The following is a 22,522-nucleotide window of genomic DNA, read 5'->3' on the forward strand; positions in this document are numbered from 1 at the left end:
CTGAATATTTCCAACAAATTTACTAATCACACTGTCATTCTTGTCATGATGATGCAAACCAACCATAGGAAAAGGTGAAATTTCTGCTCTCAGAGACCAAATGGCTCCTAATTATTTAAGGAAATTATGAATAAGAGTTCAGTGAGGTCATTAGGCTTCATGACCCTGCTCCAGGATTTAATAAGATCCTGGCTGATCCTCTACTCCATCTCCACTTTCCTTAATTCCCTTGCCCCTCAATTTTTTTTGTCCAAAAATACATTGATCCCATGTTTGAATGCCCTCAACAAATGTATAATTTTGTCTATAAAATCATGAGGAGTATAGATAGGGTGAACGATCACAGTCTTTTCCCCAGGAAAAAGGAACTAAAAATCACAGGGCATAGGTTTAAGGTGAGAGGGGAAAGATTTAAAAGGGATTGAGGGACAACTTCTTCACACAGAGGGCAGTGCGCAGATGGAACAAGCTGCCAGAGTAAGTGACCAAGGCAGGTACAATAACAACATTAAAAGATATTTGGATAAGTACATGGATAGGAGGAGTTTAAGAGGGATATGGGCCAAACGCAGGCAAATGGGACTAACTTGGGACTAGTGCCATAGTTGGCATGGACGAGTTGGGCCAAAGGGCCTGCTTCCGTGCTTTATTACTGTGACTCTATAACAACTTAGGCCTGGAGTGCTCCGGACTTCCTAAACCTTCTGGTTCCCCCAATCTCCTTTAAGTATCCGGGATGGAGAGATTTGTGGACAATAAGGGAGGGAACATGGCGATCTGGTGCGATGGGCTAGAGGTATAGGATCCACCATGATCTGCTTAACTGGTGAAATAGTTTGATGGGTCATGATTTTGCATGTTCTCTGTTTAAAACCCTCCTAAACCACCTCTCAGACCAAACTTTTGACCTGACTACATAACCTTGCATGGTTTTGCAACTGATTTTAATCCCTCCCTGTGCCTCTGTGAAACTCATAAGGCATGTTTTGATTTATGGCCTTATATAAATGTGATACATCATTATACACTATTTTCTGGAGGAAGGCCAATTTTGATGACATCAGAAGGGATCTGGCAGGCGTGGATTGGGATAGGTTGTTTTCCAGCAAAGAGGAGCTTGGTAAGTGGAAGGCCTTCAAGAGTGAAATATTGAGAGCACAGAATCTGTATGTTCCTGTTAAGACAAAAGGCAAGTCTAACATGTTTAGGGAACTTTAGTTATCAAGGGATATTGAGGCCCTGGTTAAAAAAAAAGGAGGCACATATCAGGTATAGACAGTTAGGATCAAATGAGGCACTTGAGTATAAGAAATGCAAGAGAACACTTGAGAGAGAAATCAGGAGGGCTAAAAGAGGACATGAGGTTGCTCTGGCAGACAAGATGAAAGAGAATCCAAAGGGTTTCTATAGCTATATTAAGAGCAAAAGGATAGCAAGGGACAAAATTGTTCCTCTTGAAGATCAGCATGGTCATCTATGCGTGGAGCCAAAAGAGAGGGGGGAGATTTTAAATGAATTTTTTGCATCTGTTTTTACTCAGGAGACAGATACAGAGTCTGTAGAACTGAGGATAAAGGTCATGGACCATATCCAGATTATGGAAGAAGAGATGCTTGCTGTCTTAAGGCAAATTCGGGTGGATAAATCCCCAGGGCTTGACAAGGTGTCCCCTCGGACCTTGTGGGAAGCTAGTGCAGATATTGCAGGGGCCCTAGCAGAGATATCTAAAATGGCCTTAGCCATGGGTGAGGTGCCAGAGGACTGGAGGATAGCTAATGTTGTTCTGTTGTTTAAGAAAGGCTCCAAAAATAAGTGAGGAAATTATAGGCCAGTGAGTCTGACTTCAATTATTGGAAGGTATTCTGAGGGACAAGATAGCTAAGTATTTGGACAGACAGGACCTGATTAGGGATAGTCAACATGGCTGTGTGTGTGGCAGGTCACGTCTAACCAATCTGAGTTTTTTTTGAAGAGGTTACCAGGAAAGTTGATCAAGGGAAGGCTGTGGACATTGTCAAAGGTCTTGCTAAAGACCATGTAGACAAAATCTTGCATGGGAGGCTGCTCCAGAAGGTTAAGTCGCATAGCATTCAGAATGAAGTAGTCAATTGGATTCAACGTTGGCTTAGCGGGAGAAGCCAGAGTGGTAGTAGATGGTTGTCTCTTTGATTGGAGGCCTGTGACTAGTGGTGTGCCGCAGGGATTGGTGCTGGGTCTGTTGTTGTTTATCATCTATATTAATGATTTAGATGATAGTGTGGTAAACTGGATCAGCAAATTTGTGGATGACACCAAGATTGGGGGCATAGTGGATAGCGAGGAAGGCTATCAAAGCTTGCAAAGTGATCTGGACCAGCTGGGAAAATGGGCTGAAAAATGATGGAATTTAATGCAGACAAGTGTGAGGTGATGCACTTTGGGAGGACAAACCAGGGTAAGACTTACACAGTGAATGGTAGGGTTCTGAGGTGTGCGGTAGAACAGAGGGACCTGGGAATACAGATCTATAATTCCTCAAAAGTGGCATCGCAGGTAGGTAGGGTCGTAAAGAGAGCTTTTGGCACTTTGGCCTTCATAGATCAGGGCATTGAGTATAGGAGTTGGGGTGTTATGTTGAAGTTGTATAAGACATTGGTGAGGCCAAATTTAGAGTATTGTGTGCAGTTCTGGTCACCTACCTAGAGGAAAGATATTAATAAGCTTGAAAGAGTGCAGAGAAAATTTACAAGGATTTTGCCAGGACTTGAGGACCTGAGTTACAGGGAAAGGTTGAATAGGTTAGAACCTTATTCCCTGGAGCGCAGGAGGATGAGGGGAGATCTTATAGAGGTGTACAAAATTATGAGGGGTATAGACAGGGTGAATGCATGCAGGCTTTTTCCCCTCAGGTTGGGTGAGACTAGAACTAGAGGACATAGGTTTAGGGTGAAAGGTGAAATATTTAAGGGGAATCTGAGGGGGAACTACTTCACTCAGAGGGTGGTGCGAGTGTGGAACGAGCTGCCAGCAGAAGTGGTGAACGTGGGTTCAATTGTAACATTTAAAGTCAAGTTTGAAAAGGTGCATGAATGAGAGAGGTGTGGAGGGCTAAGGTCCGGGTGCAGGTAGATGGGACTCGGCAGAAAACCAGGCCGGCATGGACTAGATGGGCTGAAGGGCCTGTTTCTGTGCTGTAGTGCTCTCTGACTCTATGTACTTGTTTGTTGTAGAACACGATTAACAGGAAGTAGCATCTAACACCAATCTAGTTAGATAAGCTTCTAGTGACTTGACTCATGGAAGTGTGCAGTGGTGTACAAGAAAGGAAATCATTTGTTGCAATGGATACTGAAAAAAAATGGTTTAGTAAAAAGTCAACAGTTGCATCCCGATAGCCAAAGAGATGATAGCAGTATATCTCAGCATTAGGATCTACAGAAGCCTCCATATCAGTACTATCTGTCAACATCAACATCCTATTTTTCTCTGTTCACTTAATGTTGAACGGATTCTAATTTCACTGTCACATGAGGAGAGCACTGCATAAACGATGCATGGTGTTTAAATGAGAGGCCTTATCATTGCAACAATTTTCAGATGATTATGAACATCCATGAAAACATTTCAGCCCAGAAACTTAAAAGACTCTGTAGCTCTTAACCCTTGGGAGTTAAACAAGTGCTCAAGCCCCCTCCAGGTTTCTTTCAACTTCACTCAAGATGCTTGACCAAGATACTTTGAAGACATCCAAGCAGATTTTTTTTTTAAATCTTTTTTATTTGGATGGGGGTGTCACTGGCAAGGGCAACATTTTCTGCCCATCCCTAACTGCCCTCGTACAAGGTGATGGTGAGTATCATCTTGAACCACTGCTACCCTTAAAATGAAGGGACTCCCTTAGTGCTGATGGACATGGAATTCCAGGATTTAAGCCAATACTGATGAAGGAACGGCGAGACATTTCCCAGTCGGGATTTGAAAGGGAACCCTCATGTGTTGTTGTTCTCTTGCACTTACTGCCCTTTCAGTTTTGGGAAAGGCTGTTGGAGTAGCCAAGGCCGAACAAAAGGCAGGACATTTTGTTACTGGAACACACTGGGAGTGAACATAGCAAGCTGGAATTAATCTACAAGCTTGCCTCTATCAATCTCCTGTTGAATTGTTCCAGTGATCAGTATCCAGAGAGTAATGTTTCCTTTAAATCTCATCCAAATTAACCTCTCCACAGCTTAAGACTCGCATCCATTGGTTACGCTGCAGTTTGCAAATGTATAATCACCCCAAATCTCAGAGCCTCAGGATGCTGATACTTCATTATGTCCCCTACAGATTTCTCCCAACCAATGAGATGATTTCTGGATCCTCAGGTTTATTTCTGAAGCCCTGCATTTGGGAACTAAAAATAATTTAATGTGCAATTAAAAAGCAAAAAAAAGATAATGGAAATGCAAATTATCATTGACCTGAAACATTAACTATTTCTGCCTGACTGACTGAGCGTTTCCAACATTGTGTTTTTGTTTCTTATTTGGAATACCCATTTTCGCAGATAACAATTTGTACCTTAAGCTTAGCAACTGAACATGGACTACATCATTGGTGGTGGAGCGGAGGGTATAGGAATTTAAGGGGGGGGGGAGGGGTGGAACTTGCAGTGACATATGATTGAAGATGAAGCAGCATTATAAATGACTGAAATAAAGATGGGAACAAAAGCTTCTGAATAATATTTCACAAGCAAAGAGATACTTAGAAATATCTTCACAAAATGTATTCATTCTGAAAAGAATGGTGTTGTGCTGTTGAACACTAATTTAACCTGAGCAGATCGATTTTGGACACATTCCTGGCGTTTTAGCACCCGAGGGAATGTTGTCTCCTATTTTGTTGGGGTATTTTCATTCTTCATAGCAATTTTCCCCAGAGTAAAACTGTCCGGGTGACATCAACAGCAGTGCACCTTGCAAAATTCATCTGCTGTGAGATTTTCAGTCTTGCTGGTCTGAAAAATGACATTTAGTCACAGAACAACTGGTTTTACCAATGCATCTCCCCAACACTGTGCTATTTAAACAGCCAACACTCAACTGCAGTCTTTGTCCTCACTGGGAGCTCTGACTTCCCACAAACTCCAGTGGCTGCTCTGCCCATCAAGGTCAGGGAGATGATCACTCTCTGAATAGCCCTGGCTACTGCTGATCTCTGCCACATCTGCATTGAGGGCAGTGGGAGAGGAGACTTCACCCACTTCTCCTTCACCCTCCGGAGCGGGCATAGGCGTTTGCCTGGCTTCCCTGAAGTGCTGGTGTCCTGAGAACTCCTTACTTCACTGGCAACTTCCTGCCAGGGAAGCTGACTGTCGACATGAAGCATCTCCATGGCTCCTTGGCACAGAGGACATGCCTCCTCGGAGTTCTTTACTTCACCAAACTGACCTCATGAGCAACAAAATCTGCTGGAAGAACTCAACGTGTCTGTGGCAGGAAAGGAATTGTCAACGTTTCGGGTCGAAACCCTGCATCAGGACCTTGTGAGACCCCTCTCCCCTCCTTCTCTCATCAGTGGAGCATCCACTCATTTAACAGCAAGACTCTGCTGTTGTTTGCACAGTGGTACCTCTCACTGACAGCAGGTTGCACTGATCATAGCTGCTGATCTACATGCCAACAGCTGCAAGAACAAACATCAGTTGCAGCATGGCATTGTACAGGGAAGCCCAACAGCATTGTTCCATGTACCTTAGAGTGGACATTCTCACTCTTTTTACAACTATCAGTGTTAAGGTGGACCATAATTCCAATAAAAAGTGTGCAGCAACCTCTAGGCCACAGAGTTTAGGAAGACCACTGCAAGGGTACATCCTAAGTATTGGAGGGTGGTCTTGGCGTGAGAGGAGGGAAGGTCACAGAGGGAACTAAAGTGAAGACAGACCAGTGTTCTATGGCCAAGGTGCAAGAGAAGCTGAATTAACAACCCTTAAAGGGAAAAGAAATCAATGGATGGTCTGATGGTTGTGGCAAGATTGTTTTGCTCTTGTCAGTGCAGAGAGGGAGGAAGTTCTGACTCATGCACGTCATGCAGATAGATTTTCAACACAGCAGCAGTCATGGGCTCAAGGCTGGGTCTAAAATCTCACTGATAGGAATCATCATCACAAAGGAATGGTTTGGAAATGGAGGTGAAGCCTTTTATGTTGCACAATATTGCTCACATTCTCAGATATCCAACACGATTATCTCTGACCACCCACTAACCCACAGAAACACATTTTGATCTGCTGACAGAAAACGGGTTCAGTCGACTTCAAATCCACTCCTCAACTTTCTCCCTACCTCTGGAAAAACATTGTGACATCTCTTGAAACCACCTAAACATTGTGATGGCCCTCACAGGTTAATGCCAATGGATCTGAATGGAACTGCCTGTGTTTTACTGTTCCAATGGCAATGAGTTTCAGACATTAAAGTCCCAGACTTACTGATGATTGGGAGCTCTGAAAAATTACATCCAAGTTAGACCTGACACAGGACTGGAGACAGTTGACTTAACTGGGTGTTGTCCAATTGTGGATAAGGGAGGAAAGGCGATGGTAAGTTGCTTTATTTAACTTATTTCACTTTTGTTTCATGTTTTAAATTATTTAATAAGTGATTTTAAGTGTGCTTTTATTTTTTGTTAATATATTTTTAACTGACTGTGAATATCAAAGAAATTGGAAAAGAACAAAATCTCCAAACAGCTTTTTACAGCCGGCGTAGCCAAGGGTGGGTTGAGCCAACCGACTGGGATCCCCGAGCTTCAGGCAGCAAGGGAGGCCCTCTGCAGGTGTGGCATTGCTGACAATGATTCCAGGCTGGGACATTGGGCCACCAGAATCTGGCCCAATGTATCAGCTGTTTTCTCTCTCCTTGCCAGTTCTGACAAAGGGTCTCCGACCTGAAATACTAACTCGGTTTCTCCTTCCATGGATGCTGCCTGACCAGCTGAGTGTTTCCAGCATTTTCCGTTTTAATTTCAGATTTCCAGCATCTGAATTTTTTTTAAATAAGATTTTCGCATCTATCACCTTTAGCTGTTGTTGAATTATTCTTGGTGAATTCCATATGCACAAGTCCAAATAACATGACACCATTTGGGCCATTCACCTCACCATTCAAGGCTTGTCCAAATCTTGGTATCAAACCCCTGCTAATGCAGAAATCTGACCACTTTCTTATTCAATATTTTAGCTTAATCTCCTTCACTCTATTCTATAAACCAATCTATTTATAGAATAGAATAGTCTATTCAATGAATCAAGACTTGATGTGGTGAGCATCAATGATATGAAATCACTCAGTAAGGTCTACTTATAACTGTTAGCTAAAATGCTTTAATAACTTTTGAATATCTGTTCAAGCTAATAGCTTCAAATTACAGAGGCTCCCTGGGTTATGGATGACCTGACTTCAGGAAATCCAACTTTATGAAAATTCTCTCATATTTTTAAAATGTTCAAGCTAATAATAATAATAATAAACATGCTTCATTGTATTCATTAATGACTGAATACAATAGATATTCCATTAGTTTAATTATGGGCAGTGTTATTCAATGAAATGAAATGAATTATAGCAAGTGTTTCACAGTGAGGGTGGTGGGTATATGGAACAAGCTGCCAGAGGAAATAGCAGAGGTGGGTACAATTTTAAAGTTTAAAAGACATTTGGACAGGTACATGGATAGGAAAGGTTGAAGGATGTGGGCCAAATGCAGGCAAATGGGACTAGCTTAGGTGGACACCTTGGTTGTCATGGATGAGTTGGTCTAAAAGGCCAGTTTCCGTGCTGTATGGTTCTATGATTCTAGGTGTACCTAGACCAATGTGGGTAGCTATAGATAACGGGCATTTCTGACTGTAAGAAATCATTTTATGTGCAGTTCTCAGAAACAGAACCTTTCTGTAACTTAGGGACTGCCTGTATTAGTGTTGATGCATAGTTTTGAGAACACCACACAGAGGGTGGTGAGTACATGGAACGAGCCGCCAGAGGAAGTGGTTGAGGCAGGTACAATCGTGTCATCTAAGAAGCACTTGGATAGGTACATGGAGGGGCGGGGCTTGGAGGGATATGGGCTGAATGCAGGAAAGTGGGACGAGGTGGGTAGGCACCGTGGCTGGCATGGACTCATTGGGCAGAAGGGCCTGTATCCGTGCTGTATTGCTCTATGACCCATCTTCTGTTGAATTTACTCCACTGTCTTCCAACTTGTTTACATGAAGCACATTCTACAACCTTCCTGTTTATCTCAGACACAGTCTCAGAAAAGTGCCTTCCATCACTGCATGCTGACACATCCATTTTCCACAGCTCCCACTAAAGGCAATTGCCAATTTAAGCAGTCTTTAGCACTTAATCTCTCCCACTGGAAACCAATTTTGGATCATTTTAACTCATTTCACATTCCAGGTAACAATCAGTGAACCTTTAACTCACCAAACCAGAAAGGAGTGTCCGAGGTGAAAATGAAATAGGGAGAATTCAGGAGAGTGATGCAATTTCTTCAGTGGCAATGAAGAGCACACATCCAACAATCCTCAAGGAACTCAACACCATTCAAGACAAGCTAGCCCATTTACGAGCACCCCATCCACCATCATAAGCATGGATATGCACAGGAATTTAAGCTGGAGTGGCAAGTAAACAGACATTTCCTCACACCTGCAGGTACATTCATTATTACTGAGGATCCCATGCATCTGCTTGCTTGTCTCTGCTCACAACCTGACCATAGACATTCGCTCCATCCACTACTGCTGCCTTAATGCCATGGTCTGCACTAAATGCATCTAAACGCACTGCAGCACCTCACTACACCAGACAACCGGCAACCTCTACCACCAGGAAGGACAAGGGCAACAAACAATTGGAAATACCTCCTCCTGCCAGGAACCTCAGCACTGGTTCAAAAGTCTGGAATTTTCTATCCAAAAACACTCAAGGACTAGTTTCACCCCTAAGACTGCAGTGCTTCAGGAAGCCACCTCATCACTACCTTCTCAAAAGGTAATTGATGAAAACCCCTAAGACGACGTTGATGAGGTGCCTTCTTGAAAGCCTTGAATTAACAATTGCAGCATCCAATCTACCAACACATTATCAATTATCTTATATATTAAAAAAAAGACACTACCAAGGAAATTATTGTCCTGTTACTTTTGTATTTACGGTGCACAATCTACCCTTCTCAACTGAATGCTTTTGACTAAAATACTCTGGATGCAGGAGCCCAATCATGGAGGTGCAAAATATCATTCAGAGTTGGAGACCATTTTAGATAAGGTGTTTGCTTCAGAATCGGTTATTGTATAGCTTATGACTGGGCGAATGAAGGAGAACTTCCTGTTTCATTGTGGCATACCACAGAGTTTCTGAGAGGAAGCTGAAGGTCACCATTGTGCAAGTTAGTACTGTCACAAGTAGAAAAACACAAGTTAAGGGAAGGAAGAGAGGACACTCGTCTAAAAGCATTAAAATTTACCTCCGAATTTTTGGAGCAAATATCTCTCACTTTACTCATCATTGCCTGATCCCATAATTTTCTGATTGTAATTTTCTGTTTTAAAAATTTTTTTTGCGACTAAGATCAGATGAGTTTTCAAAGTCCTTGCAGCTACCAGGACTGACGTCTTACGTGCACTTTCCCTGCTTTAGCCATGCACTTTGCGTAGATTTAAAGATTTCTCAGATGGAGTAAGACTTAAAACCTTTGACCTTGCAACTACACACCCAAAGACAGATCTTCACCACCTCACTATCAAGTTTGAGTCACATGCTGCAGGTAGACACCTGGCACAGTTCTGTTGCTTGAGATGCAAGTACTTTCAGGATCATTAAACAAACTTCTCTATGACATTGTTATAAGCAAATATTCTGTCACATGAAGAGCAGTGTTTGAAATTAGGAAGGAGGTTCATTGGTGCAGAGTGCTGTATGGACAGTGGAATTGCTTTCCTTCCAAGAATACCCTGGAGATTCTAAAAATTAAAGATTAATCTCATGATCTTTCCTTGATTAACCCCAAAAACAAAAGCAAATTCCTCTCTAGCCTGTAGCATTAAATATGGCCTACAGTAATGGCTGTGTTTAGTACAATGCCTTGGAATTTCAGCTTCTTCGGCTTCAATACATTCTTCCAGACTCATTACTGAGTTCAAGTTTCCAGGCACTGAGATGTTTTCTTCACTCCACTTTCAAAGACTTTTACTCTTCCGTTAAAATATTACTGGTTGGCAGCAAAAAAGGTTCTGTAGGAGTTGGGAGGTGATATGATAAAACCAGCAATACGTCCACTCAAGGTCGGCAAACTCCAATAAACGGTGACAATGGTAGATCTCCGAGTGACAACCTCATTCCTGGCTGAATGTTCAGGGGATTGAACTCATTGCCAGTCAAGGTTTGACCTGAATGGTGTTGAGCTTCTTGAGAATGGTTGGATCTGCACTCAACCAGGCAAGAGGGGAGTATTTTAATCACACTCCTGCCTTGTAGACAGTGGAAAAGCATTGAGTGGCCAAATAAAGGATTATGTGAAGGAACAGCCATGGACTTAAAACTTCCATTGACTGCTGCCCAGGTGGTTAGACATCTTGAGAGTAAAGTCCAATGAGAGTAATAGTGTTCTTTATATTTCATGTCTAGCTATTTCACTACATTAATGGACCACAGTATTAATGTTATTTATTGTTCCTTCCTGTGCACAGTACTGTTTATAGTCTGTAAAATACTATGAGACATGATAAAGTGCTTAAGTATTTTTCCCCCATTTATAGAAATCCTGATCCACTGAGAAACATTTCAAAGCAAACAACATGCCCGGGATCTGCAGATGGGTTACTGCAGAAGGATAACAAATACGATCCTTGGTCTGATCACGTAGTATGCTTTAGATCACGTTCTAAACCCAGTGAGAGGATCATTTGTGCAGTTAAAGTTAGCTGCAGTACCTTCACCAGCACTTCGTTCTGTCCTTACGAGGCTAGCACCGTTCTGCCTGAGGTGCCCTGCGGGCACTTTTGGAAGAAAGATAAAAACAAACTTAGGAGTAAACTGCTTCAGGGTGAGGATTTACTTCTGGAATTTTGGAGCCATCCAAAAGATCGAGGATTTAATTGTACTGAAAACTTCTCAGGACATAGAGGTGGCAAGTTAGTAAGTAGTTGTGCAGAAGGACCCACCAGCAACCACTGATTACTAGAAAACAGAGCGAGTAAACAGGACAATATTACTGGAGTTTTGCTGCAGTTCCAACTGCAGTTGTCCAATCCAATGGCACTCTGTCTCCATTGAGACCAGATATTTTGCGCCAATGTATCTGTCAGAATACAACCATGCAGACTCTCAAATTATCTGGGCAAGGTTTACTATAATAAGCTCTCACAATCAATATACACAGGATTCTTTATCATCTTCAGCTTCTATAAATAACTGCCAAACCATCACATTTTAAGCAGGAAGCTGTCTGCTGTACAGTGGAATATAAATTACTTCTACAACTGCATGGAACTTGTGACTAGTCTCACTGAAATTAACTAAATGTTTTAAATCCTGTTATATTAATCTGTGCCTAGTGGGAGACAAACCAGTGGGATAGAAGCCAAGAACAAGCATTATTTTAAATTCTGTACGTGTGTGATTATGAGTCTGCACCATGGTCTGTGTAGCAAGCCTTAATTTCACTGTTTTAGTAAGTAACATCACTGTTTGAAGTACTTATGTTATAATTAGGGACATGTTTTCTCCAGTGTGCCCTGAAATTTAAAAATGGTTCAAAATGTCAAAATGGTACAGTTCATATTCTCAGCCATTGAAAATATCTTTTTATGGCATTCCTTGAGATTTAATTTTGCATCTTACTTTACAGCGTTTATTCAATTTTGTTTCTAAGGAAATGAGAAGATAGACCAGCAAAAGCAAAATTTCTGTGGGAAGACACTTTGTCAAAGAGGATAAAGTCTGAATCCGTACTGTGCATTATTTTATACCATATGCGGTTTTGTATACAACTGCATCCTTTTCTACACTGGGGAGACCAAATGCAGGTGATGACACTGATTTCAGTTTGCCTGTCACTATGAATTCACCATCCCACTCCCATTCTGAACTCCTTGTCATAGAGTTGTAGAATCGTAGACCAATACAGCACGGAAACAGGCCCTTCAGCCCAACTGGTCCATGCCGACCAAGCTGCCCATCTAAGCTAGTCCCATTTGCCCACATTTGGCCCATATCCCTTCAAACTTTTCCAATCCATGTACCTGTCCAAGTACCTTTTAAATGTTGTCATTGTATCTGTCTCAGCCACTTCCTGAGGCAGCTTGTTCCATATACCCATCACCCTCAGCGTGAAGAAGTTCCTCAAGTTCCTTTTAAATCTCTTCTCTCTCACCTTAAACTTATACCCTCTAGTTTATGATTCCCTTTCCCTCAGGAAAAACTGTGTACATTCACCCTATCGATGCCCCGCATGATTTTACACTCCTCTATAAGCTCACCCCTCATTCTCCTACACTCCAATGAATAAAGTCCTAGCCTGCCCAACCTCTTCCTATAACTCAGGCCCGATTCCTGGCAACATTCTCAGAAATCTTCTTTGCACTCTTTCCAGCTTAATGGCATCTTTCCTATAACAGGGTAACCAAATCTGTACACAATACTCCAGGTAAGGCCTCACCAATGTCTTGTACAACTGAAATACAACATCCCAACTCCTATACTCAATGCCCTGACTGACGAAGGCCAGCGTGCCAAACACCTTCTTCACCACCCGGTCCTTGCACCTCCACACTCTTCTACTGAAGTTCCGCATTCAAGTAAGCACATTACAATCTTCCAGACATTACACTGGGTTCAACTGTTTCAGATAGCCATCATTTCCAACATTTTGTGTTTTGATTTTGGATTTCAGGTTTCCAGCATCTGCAGTATTTTCCTGTGGTAAGTTCAGATAATGATCCTAATATTCCCATTTTCAACTCCTTCAAAGCAGCCTGTTATTTTGTTACGTACCCCATTACCATCCTTTTCAACCCTGTCTGTTCCCTTCTGTCTGTTTGTCTCATCTGCCTCACGCTCTATCACTGATTTCTCTCATTCCCCTTTCTCAGCAGATTGACAGATATTCATCTGACCTTTCTCAATTCTGAAGGTCAACAACCTAAAATGCTAACTCAGCTTCTCTCTCCACGGATTCTGTCTGACCTGCTGAGTATTACCAATATTTTGTTTTTATTTTAGTCATCATACAAAGGGAGTGTCGTGAATTCATCTCTTGAATATGTTAGTGTTTGCCGTACAGTTTGAGAAATGTTAATCCAAGACAGATTCTGTTACTTTGCATTTCTCACTGAATCAGGAGAAGCAGAAAATTGATGCATGTGTTTTAACACTGCAGTATCCCCCAACACTAAAAGCTTGGATAGCTCTTCAGTCTAAAAACTCACCCTCCTCAATTCACCTTTTAAACGTCTCCTGATAGTACAGAAGGTTGATAAGGAGCAGAGGTTTGGGAAGGTTGGGCATCAATACTGATGGGCCATGTAACTAAAAGCAATTTTATTTTGTTTTTAAGTTGACAAAACCTCGTACTTTACTGCAGTATCACTGTACCAGATCTGATGTCGCCATTTCAAGTCATCCCTATTCCCTGTTATTTCCTTTCCCAGTTGCAAAATGTTGCTGCTGCATCACTGAAATGTGATGGGAGGAACTTGGAAGGTTCCAGTTGGAACAGAAATCTTTGCTGACTTCCAGTCACGGGCAGATCAAGTATAAAAGCAAAGCATGATGATTGATTAGTCAACCCTCTATTCCACCTGTGCCGATCTTCTACCCCACCACACCTCTCCACCTTAATCTGCTGCAGTGAGAACTTGTACCTGGTTCTCTGGAAAGAATCCACTGAATCGCAAAGCCCAAAGTGAAGTCACAGTTATCTTATCTGTTACTCATCTCCGCACTTCATCAGGAATTGCGCTTCTTTTCTACAACCACAGCAGCACAGATGGCTCTGGTAGGAGTAGAGGTAGAGTTACGTAGCATGGAAAAAGGCCCTTCAGCCCAGCTCGCCCAGCAGCATGGTGTTTGTCTGAACTCACAAGACCCAAAAAGTACAGAGATAAACAGAGGAAGAACTTGCAAAATAATTTCACGACACAATGAGAAAACATCCCCCCCCCAACAGATTTAATCTCTATGGATAAAGCAGGAATGCAATTGGATTAAAGCCTATATATTATTAACATAAAGAAAGAGTACTACTAGTTTTGATTATATGGACACACTAATGCATTCATCTGTGTAATGCGTTTCCTTACCTCTAATAACCTTGCTAATTGTAATGAAAAGTACAATAGAAAAGGGAGGTTTAACAAATAGTTGAGCCAGTATCACCCAATGTACACTTTCATCCACAGTCAAAGTAACCCAACATCCCAGTGAATATAATGGAATACACTCTAGCAAATAGGCTATTTGCTCACTTGTGACCCACTCCTCTTGAAGTTATCATCGTGCCCAGGGTACAGTCAGAGTTACGAGCAACCAAGTGGTCACTGATTCGTGGTACGAAGCAGGGAAGATCTGCAGATTACTGAATGTCAGACACAGTCAAACCCAACCTTGTCACACAAGCACCTCCTTAGCTAGTTATTAGATAGTGATCAGGATCAACAACTCCTCCCAACCTGAGTCAGACACATCGTGGCTAATCATACTGAAGCAACACAGTGCACATCCCCACACCCATTTCTCCCCCCCCCCCCCCCCCCCATTGTCCCACCACTACCATAACACCGTGAGAAAATCAAACCCAAGAATTTCTGATTCTATGTCACATGACCACATTTGGCAGAAGCTTTAACCACCGGCCCCACCAGAAGAGCTATCAGTTCTAATGAAAAGCAACATATATTGTGCTGGGTTTCAAGGTTTCAAGGTTTCAAGTACCAGGGCCATATAAAAACACCATGAAACAAACAAGTGCTTGCGTCAAACTCATGAGATTTGTTAAGTAGAGCACATCGTTGATGTGTGCAATCTCTCCCCACTAAGAATCAGATACAAAGAGAGATGCATCTTTGGCTGTTAACTGCAAATGCTCATGAGAAACCAAAGTATGGCACTGAGTGCAGGGAAATGGGTATTTACAATACATAACAGGATGTTACTTTTGAGACTGTAATCAAGGAAAATGATTAAATCTTCAACATTTACACTCAGAGTATCTGGTAAGTCAGGCCACGATTTCTAAAGAATTCCACTCACCTTCCAAGACAATGTCCTTCAGTTTCTCCACTGTCTCTGCAAATCTAGCCACATCACGCAGCAGCTGTGTGATCTCCTCCACCTCCGGACCCTCGTTGCTTTCTGAAATGCCACCTCCAGGGGTTTTATACCCCTTAGTGCCTCCCCACATTCCAGGGGTTGTCAGTGAGAAACCAGCAGCACTGGAGTGTCTGCTCAGGGTGGTGGGTCTCTTGAGAGTGTTGACAGCACTCGGACTAGAACTGAGCTTAGTCAAGGAGGAGTTCCCAGCAGGTAGTTCAGTTAAGGTGCTGGCCTGTGAGGCTGGTACCTCAACAGCATCTTTACGAGGCAGTTCCTGTTAATGTAATAGGAAAGAGTCACAAAACCATGATATTTGGAAGACTAGAGATCAATAAAAGGACAGACAAAGACTCTAGGAGGCAGGTCCTGATGTAAACTCATACTTCAAACTGTTCCCCTTCTTATCTAGTGAAGTTATGCTTTCCAGTTTCCTATCCATTGGTTCTGGGATCTTTGGCACCCCTCCTCTGCTGTAACCTAGAGCAGAAAACTAAGCATTCAGTGTGCATGCAATTAGATCAATGAAACAGACAAAAATGCAGCATCAATGAAATCCATTGAAGTCAACTTAATCCATACCAATGCTTTTTCCCACACAAAACAGCACAACTTCTTGATAGTGCCAATAACCCTCAGTGGCCCCATTGTAAAAAGGTGGTTCAATTGTTTTTGCAGTACAAGGAACACCAGAAAGGTTCTATGTCCATGCCTTCTGGAGGCACAGAGAAAGTGCGCTACTGGTGCTATCATCAGTGCTCAGTCCAACCTTATAAGCCGGTGGCCCTAACATTTACGTTTCTGGACCCTGCTTCAGAATATGACCAGAATGGCTTCCATGGTCAAGTCTTTCAAGAGAAGCAGCAACGTACATCACATAACCTTGCCAAAAATGTTATTCTTCATTTTAACTTATGTTAGATATCAATAAAAACACCAAATAAATGAGAATTTAAATTTTACTGTCACATTTTACTTAAGATTTCGCTTTTCTCTTGAATCCCTTGTTATAAATCTGAAATTTAATTTCAACCAGTAAACACAATTAGTTCCTAACATTACTTTAACATTATAGGGATGTGATTGGCTGGAGAGAGTGCAGAGGAGATTCACCAGGACGTTGCCTGGATCAGAGGACTTCAGTTATAGGGAGAGATTGGATAGGCTGGGCTTGGTTTCCCTGCAGCGAAGGAGGCTGAGCTGTAACCTGAGAGAAGCGTATAAGATTACGAGAGGCACAGATAAGGTAGATAGTCAAAAGCATTTTCCCATGGAAGGTATATCAAAAGCAAGGTGGCATAGGTTTAAGGTGAGGAGAAGGAGTTTTAAAGGGGATCTTGTTACACAGAGAGCAGTTGATATCTGGAATGTGCTGCCAGAGGAGGTGCTGGGATCAGAAACGGTTGCTACATTTAAGAGAAAGTTAGACAGACGTTCAATTAGGCAAGGCATAGGAGGAATACAACCTAATGTGGGCAATGAGCGTGGATGAGCATGTACGTGGTGGACTGAAGGATCTGTCTCTCTGCTGTACAGCTCTATGACTCATTTATAAAGCACAAGAATGAAACCAGGCCATTGTGCTGTGTCACGTCAGGCACAAGTGGTGGGGTAACATTCACCTCGAAGCCTCTCCATTTCACACTCCTCTCATTAATTTCCCATGGCTGTCTGGCCATTCTCTGAAAAGACTTTCAATCTGTTCTCATGCAAGTCTATGTTAACCATTGATCTACAAAGGAAATACCCTACCAAGTTTCTTCATATGTCTTAAACTAAATCAAGCTAAACCCCAAAACTGCAGTTAAATTTTATCACCTGGATAACAACATGCAGGTCTCTGCAGCCATAATTTTAGCTCAATTACTCCATCAGAATTTATTCTTGTATTCCCCTATCCTTTCTGGACCAAACATTCACCATAGCATTAAGTATTCTAACTAATGTTAACCACTCCACATAGGCATTATTCTGCAGAGGAAATAAAGCACAGGTCTTCACTGAGCCAGCACTTGGGATCATGCCTGAATTTAATAAAGTAAAATTCTTCAGAAGCAAATCTGTTGCAGTTCTTTGAATATTTTTCTCAACTAAAAGTGAAGTCAAACTGGAGGAGAATGCATCTGAGGGAGGTATCCCACAAAGCATTTAATCCCCTACAATATTGAACTCTGAAGACACTATAGTTTATGTGATTGATCATGATTAGATTTCTCGTGTCACCTTCTGCTTTCTTGTACTTTGAAATAACCACACCAATTTTCAGATAAGCAAAAGGGTTTGGAAGTTTTTTTTAAGAAAACAAGAAATGTTAGTTGTAAAGATTACACTAAGTCAACTATAAAGTAAGAAAATAACAGAAACCAAGTTGATTGGCCCATTGTCAACACTGAAGAAGAATATGGAGAAAGGGGAAGACAAATGCAAAGCAGTTTAAACTTTGCTATGCTAATTTTTGTGATGGTGTTAATACTAAAATATTAACATTTTGTCAGTCTTCATTACTGTAATTTTAAGTTTTGCCACCATTGTATGTATTTACTAAAACACTTCTATCAAGAAGAACTATATCTTGCTGGATTTTTCACCAGTTAAGGTTTCAATATAATGCTTAGAACCAAGGGAAGATGAGTCCGTCTGATCTGCAGAGGTGAGAAACAAATACTTAGGAGAACAACTTGTTGGATAGTTGATTGTCCAACCTGCTTCCTCAACCTCTGCCAACAGTTCAACACACATTTGTATCCTAGACTGTATTATGGAAGCTGTTGGGAACTTCTTGGGATATTTAAATTGCTAATAGTCAAGGTGTATGGCTATTTGGAAGCTGACAATTGTTCAGGATAAAGTAAAAGCCATCGAACGTCTTTGTAAACCTCAAACTGAAGGAAAGTTGTGTGATAGGCTGTGTGCTTCTGCTTGAGTGAAATCTCTTTGAAACATTATTAATAAGCTCTGAACATGTACATTTTTATGCAACTTCAGTTGAAAGACAGTTGCAGCAGAGAGAGGGATAAGGATAGAATGACATAGTTCTAAGACATTGATGCTGGAACTAAAATAACACTAAATAGCAAAATCATCTCAAAACCAGTAAGCAAATGAATCTAACCTGAACCTACTGACATGAAACAAAACCCAAACTCGCCCAATGCAAATCCAATAATGCAGATACTAGAAATCCAAGAAAAAATTAGCAAGCATTGGAAGTACTAAGCATCTGCATAGAGAGAAAGAGTTAATATTTTGGGCTGGTGACTTTCCATTGGAGGGCCTTCACAGAACATCCCAGTACTGTATGCACCAATATCCACTTTAAAGGTTATTAGATGGTAATCAAGATTTTAACATTGTCTCCTTTCACAAACTGTAGGCATTGAACCCAGTTTTGATAGCCAATTGTTACTTAACCCAAGATGATGCAACTGAGCAGAGAGATTGGAGTTGAAACTGCCACAGTTCTTAGGGCTCAGAACCACAACTGACAGGTTCACTCACTCACTCACAAAGGAAAGCTGCAGGTCATACTTCTTATTCATCTGCTTTCAAAGTTATACACAGTTATATTTCATCTCTGTTTTCCCATCATAATGTGCTGCTGCATATTTTTGATTTGATGCTCACGTCAGTTGACAGCTGTGGTATCATTTTCCACATTTCTACAGATGTCATGTTGCAATGGCTTACTGACATCTTCACTTTTCCTGTTTTCAAAAGCATAGCGAAGTGTTATGAAGTTCAATTTTTGAATGCTAAATCTGACAGAGTCAGACAGTCCAAATATTTGGTACCTGTGCATATCCAACATATTAATTTGAAATGGATTTTCAATTCCCACTGTTGATACTGAGTAACATTGCCTTTCAACATCATCACCAGCTATCCAGCTCAGACACAGGAAACTGACTTCACAAACAGGCAAATGTACACTACTAAAGAAAGTTTTATACACAGCGTGTAAAGAAAATGCAATTCATACTGCAATTCCTCTAAGGCTGAATTTTGTCGAAAAATTTCACATATTTAAACTACTTTTTTTGTGATTTCAAGATAAGGAAGCAGTTAATTGACTGCCACATTGATTCCCTTAAACGGTGTCAACTGTGTACCATTGTGTGACATGCTTTATCAAACATGTTCTGCTCAACAGATCTCACTTCCTGTGTGGCAGTGCACCTTGCTGTCACAAATGCCACCACAATGACAGTGCCATACTTAAAAAATATGATGCAGTCCCCAAGAAGTCGACAGCTTAAGACCAGCCCAATGAATCTGAACATCATGGGGTTACAAAGGACTACATAAGATGTACAGAAACAGGCCATTCAGTGCCACATTTAATGCTCCATTTGAGCTTCCTCCCATCTGCATCTAGCATGGCCCTCCCTTCCTGTCCTCCAATTACTATGGAGGCATCTAAGGGGAGGTTGGACAAGCATGGACATTCAACGATTCCCTATGATTATGAGTTCCACACTCTGGTCTCTCTCTGGGTAAAGTCATTCCCTCCGAATTCCCTATTGGATTTCTTGGTACCCATTTCTTATTTTGGTGAATCCTTGTTTTGCCCTCCCCCAGAAATGGAAACGTCCTCACTGCAACAACTCTGAACAAACCCTATAATTACTGGGCACCCTCCGCTTTCCCAGGAGAACCAGTCCAGGCAACCGAAGCTGACAAGCCTCATCAGGAGCAAACCCACAGCACATCTTCTGATGCCATGACTGTGATGAAATTACAACAAATTCAACACAATTCTATAAACAAAAGCTTACAAACTTCTTGTGAAGTTAGTAGAACTCTAGACAATATTTCTTTCACATCCTTACACCCAAAGACAGATAGAGATGATTGACAGATGACACTCTCACACCAACTTCAGACTTTTCTTTCACTTTGCTGAATGTTATATATAGTAGCTTAAAGACATAAATAGAAACAAAATGAAGTGTTTCCATTTGCCATTTTAGTGCACAGATATTAAATTATTGCAATATTTATTTTCGAATATAGATAGAAATATCACAGGTTTAAAGCAGTAGATGAACTTGGTCAAAAGCAAAACACTGCAGATGCTGGAAATCTAAGGCTGACAATGTTGGAAACGTTCAACGGGTCAGGCAGCATCCGTGGAGAGAGAAACGGTTAAAGTTTCTCCGGTTCTGTTTGTAAAATTCACTGTTTCTGTTCCTACGTGCACTACCTGAACTGCAGAATATTTACAACACGTTCTGCTTGATCTTCAGTAAATTAAAATGTTAAAAACGCAATAAATAAAGACACAGGAAATGGGGAAACCATCGACAGGTCAGGCAGCATCTGTGGAAAAAGAAACAGTTAACGTTTCAGTCCCGGGACTCTCAGAACTGGGAACTCTTCTAGTTATCTTTTCACAAACTTTTTCCAACTGTCTTTTCCCGACTAGTTATTCCCATCGCCTACACGCGTGCACTTAGCTCCTGTCTGCTCTGGAAAATGTCGCTGAATGCGAAATAAACGGATATTTAAAAGAAAGGTAGTATGACCTGATGCCACCAGTTTGTGGTTAGGGACAGTGTTGGCCTGCCAGTCTCAGACACGACCTGAAGGTGCTGTTGAAAGCATCAACAGGTGGGGACTACCTAACACACAACCCGGTACATGGGCTGCTATCATAACACCGGGCTCCCGGAACGGATATTGCACACTTTATAATTGTGTCAGTAGTCGGAACTGTGAACAAACTACGCTGCTGGGACTGAACTATTACAAAGCTTTCTTTTTTTCACTTAACCAAATATTAGCAAGTAAAAGTCTACGATAATTAACATACCAACAATTTGAGACGCCGCACGCCGATCCAACATGCTACGAATTAGTACCAACATTTAGTACCCAGAATTAAACAAGAAGGACATTTGCTGAGTTCCTTGAATAAACAACTGGTCTTCCAGAGTTCCTTCTACCTACCGTGAGCCATACCTTTGGGCGGTTGGGCAGTGCATCCAGCCCCGATTTTGATCTCGCCTTCTTCCCCCTCAATCCTATAGTGTAAGGGCTATAACTGGATTTCCCAGCGCTTCTCTTGTTGAGCATCCTCAGTTCAACCTGCCTCTCTCACGCACATGCAAGCTCAAGAACAAGACGTCGCGGACAATTAACAGGGTCGAAATATTCAACCTCTTGCCAAACGTGGCATTACTTTTTTTTCCTAATTACTCTGAGTGGAAAGGATACAGCGCAATTCATCAATTCATTCCATTCCGCCCCGCCCCGTCCTGCCAGCTAAAACTGCAAGTGCGGAGTATTTTGCAACCACCCCGAAGATCATTTGAATACATTCGGATGAAGCAGAGGGATGCTTGCGACTTACAGATGTGCAGTGCGACACAGGACTTCCTGTTCTGTTTTTCATAGATATTGACGGCGTTTTGATCAATTCCCTTTTCTTCCGAGAAAACATTTTCTTCCCCGCGGCGAACGCTGCTTTTATCTATCTGCGTCTGTTGGTGCCTCCTTTGGACGGTCCAGAAAGCACCCCCTCTTCCCCCGCGACCCGTTACTGTTAGAAAGTTGCCTCCCTCGCTTTAGTCCATGAAATCTTCGTGGCTCAGCTGCGCTAAAACCACAGAGCCGGCAGCAACGTGCGAAGAGCCCAGCGCGCTGGTGACACTCCGTTACTTGGTGCTTCCCTGGCGGGACGGCCATGTGACACTCATCCGTTCATCTCATTGGCTTCTAAACTGAAACATACACCTCCTTGTAACATTTCCATAGGTTACTTCACCTAATGTCCATCGCACGGGTTACCTGCGGGCGGATGTTATAAACCTCCAACCTGGTGTGCTACCTGGCACACTTGTAGCTGAGGTCAGAAGTGTTTGCAGCCAATGCTCTAATTTATACAGAGGCCATTAGGCCCATCATCTCCCGTGGGGTCGAGAGGGTTGAGAGATTCAAGTTCCTAGGAGTAAACATTGGTATTGGTTTATTATTGTCACTTGTACTGAGGTACAGTGAAAAACTTGTCTTTCATACCGATCGTACAGGTCAATTCATTACAGGGTGCAGATACATTGAGTTAGTACAGAGTGCATTGAGGTAGTACAGGTAAAAACAATAACAGTACGGAGTAAAGTGTCACAGCTACAGAGAAAGTGCAGTGCAATAAGGTGCAAGGTCACAACAAGGTAGATCGT

At 41.9% G+C, this 22,522-nt stretch overlaps 1 protein-coding gene across 1 annotated transcript in view; it reads right to left on the reverse strand.

Annotated features, from left to right (window-relative positions):
* Positions 1-21,968, reverse strand: part of LOC127582733 (rho GTPase-activating protein 45-like) — a 175,448-nt gene extending 153,480 nt beyond the window's left edge. Inside the window, exons 1-3 of the mRNA XM_052038295.1 lie at positions 21,697-21,968; positions 21,294-21,437; positions 15,285-15,621 (exon numbers count right to left, since the gene is read on the reverse strand). Of these exons, the coding sequence (XP_051894255.1) occupies positions 15,285-15,621; positions 21,294-21,437; positions 21,697-21,786 (571 nt within the window). The 5' untranslated portion in view covers positions 21,787-21,968. The remainder of the gene's footprint in view (positions 1-15,284; positions 15,622-21,293; positions 21,438-21,696) is intronic.
* Between the last annotated feature and the right edge of the window lie 554 nt (positions 21,969-22,522).

The sequence above is a fragment of the Pristis pectinata genome, chromosome 24 (genome assembly GCF_009764475.1).
Source record: "Pristis pectinata isolate sPriPec2 chromosome 24, sPriPec2.1.pri, whole genome shotgun sequence".
In the NCBI taxonomy this organism is placed as follows: domain Eukaryota; kingdom Metazoa; phylum Chordata; class Chondrichthyes; order Rhinopristiformes; family Pristidae; genus Pristis; species Pristis pectinata.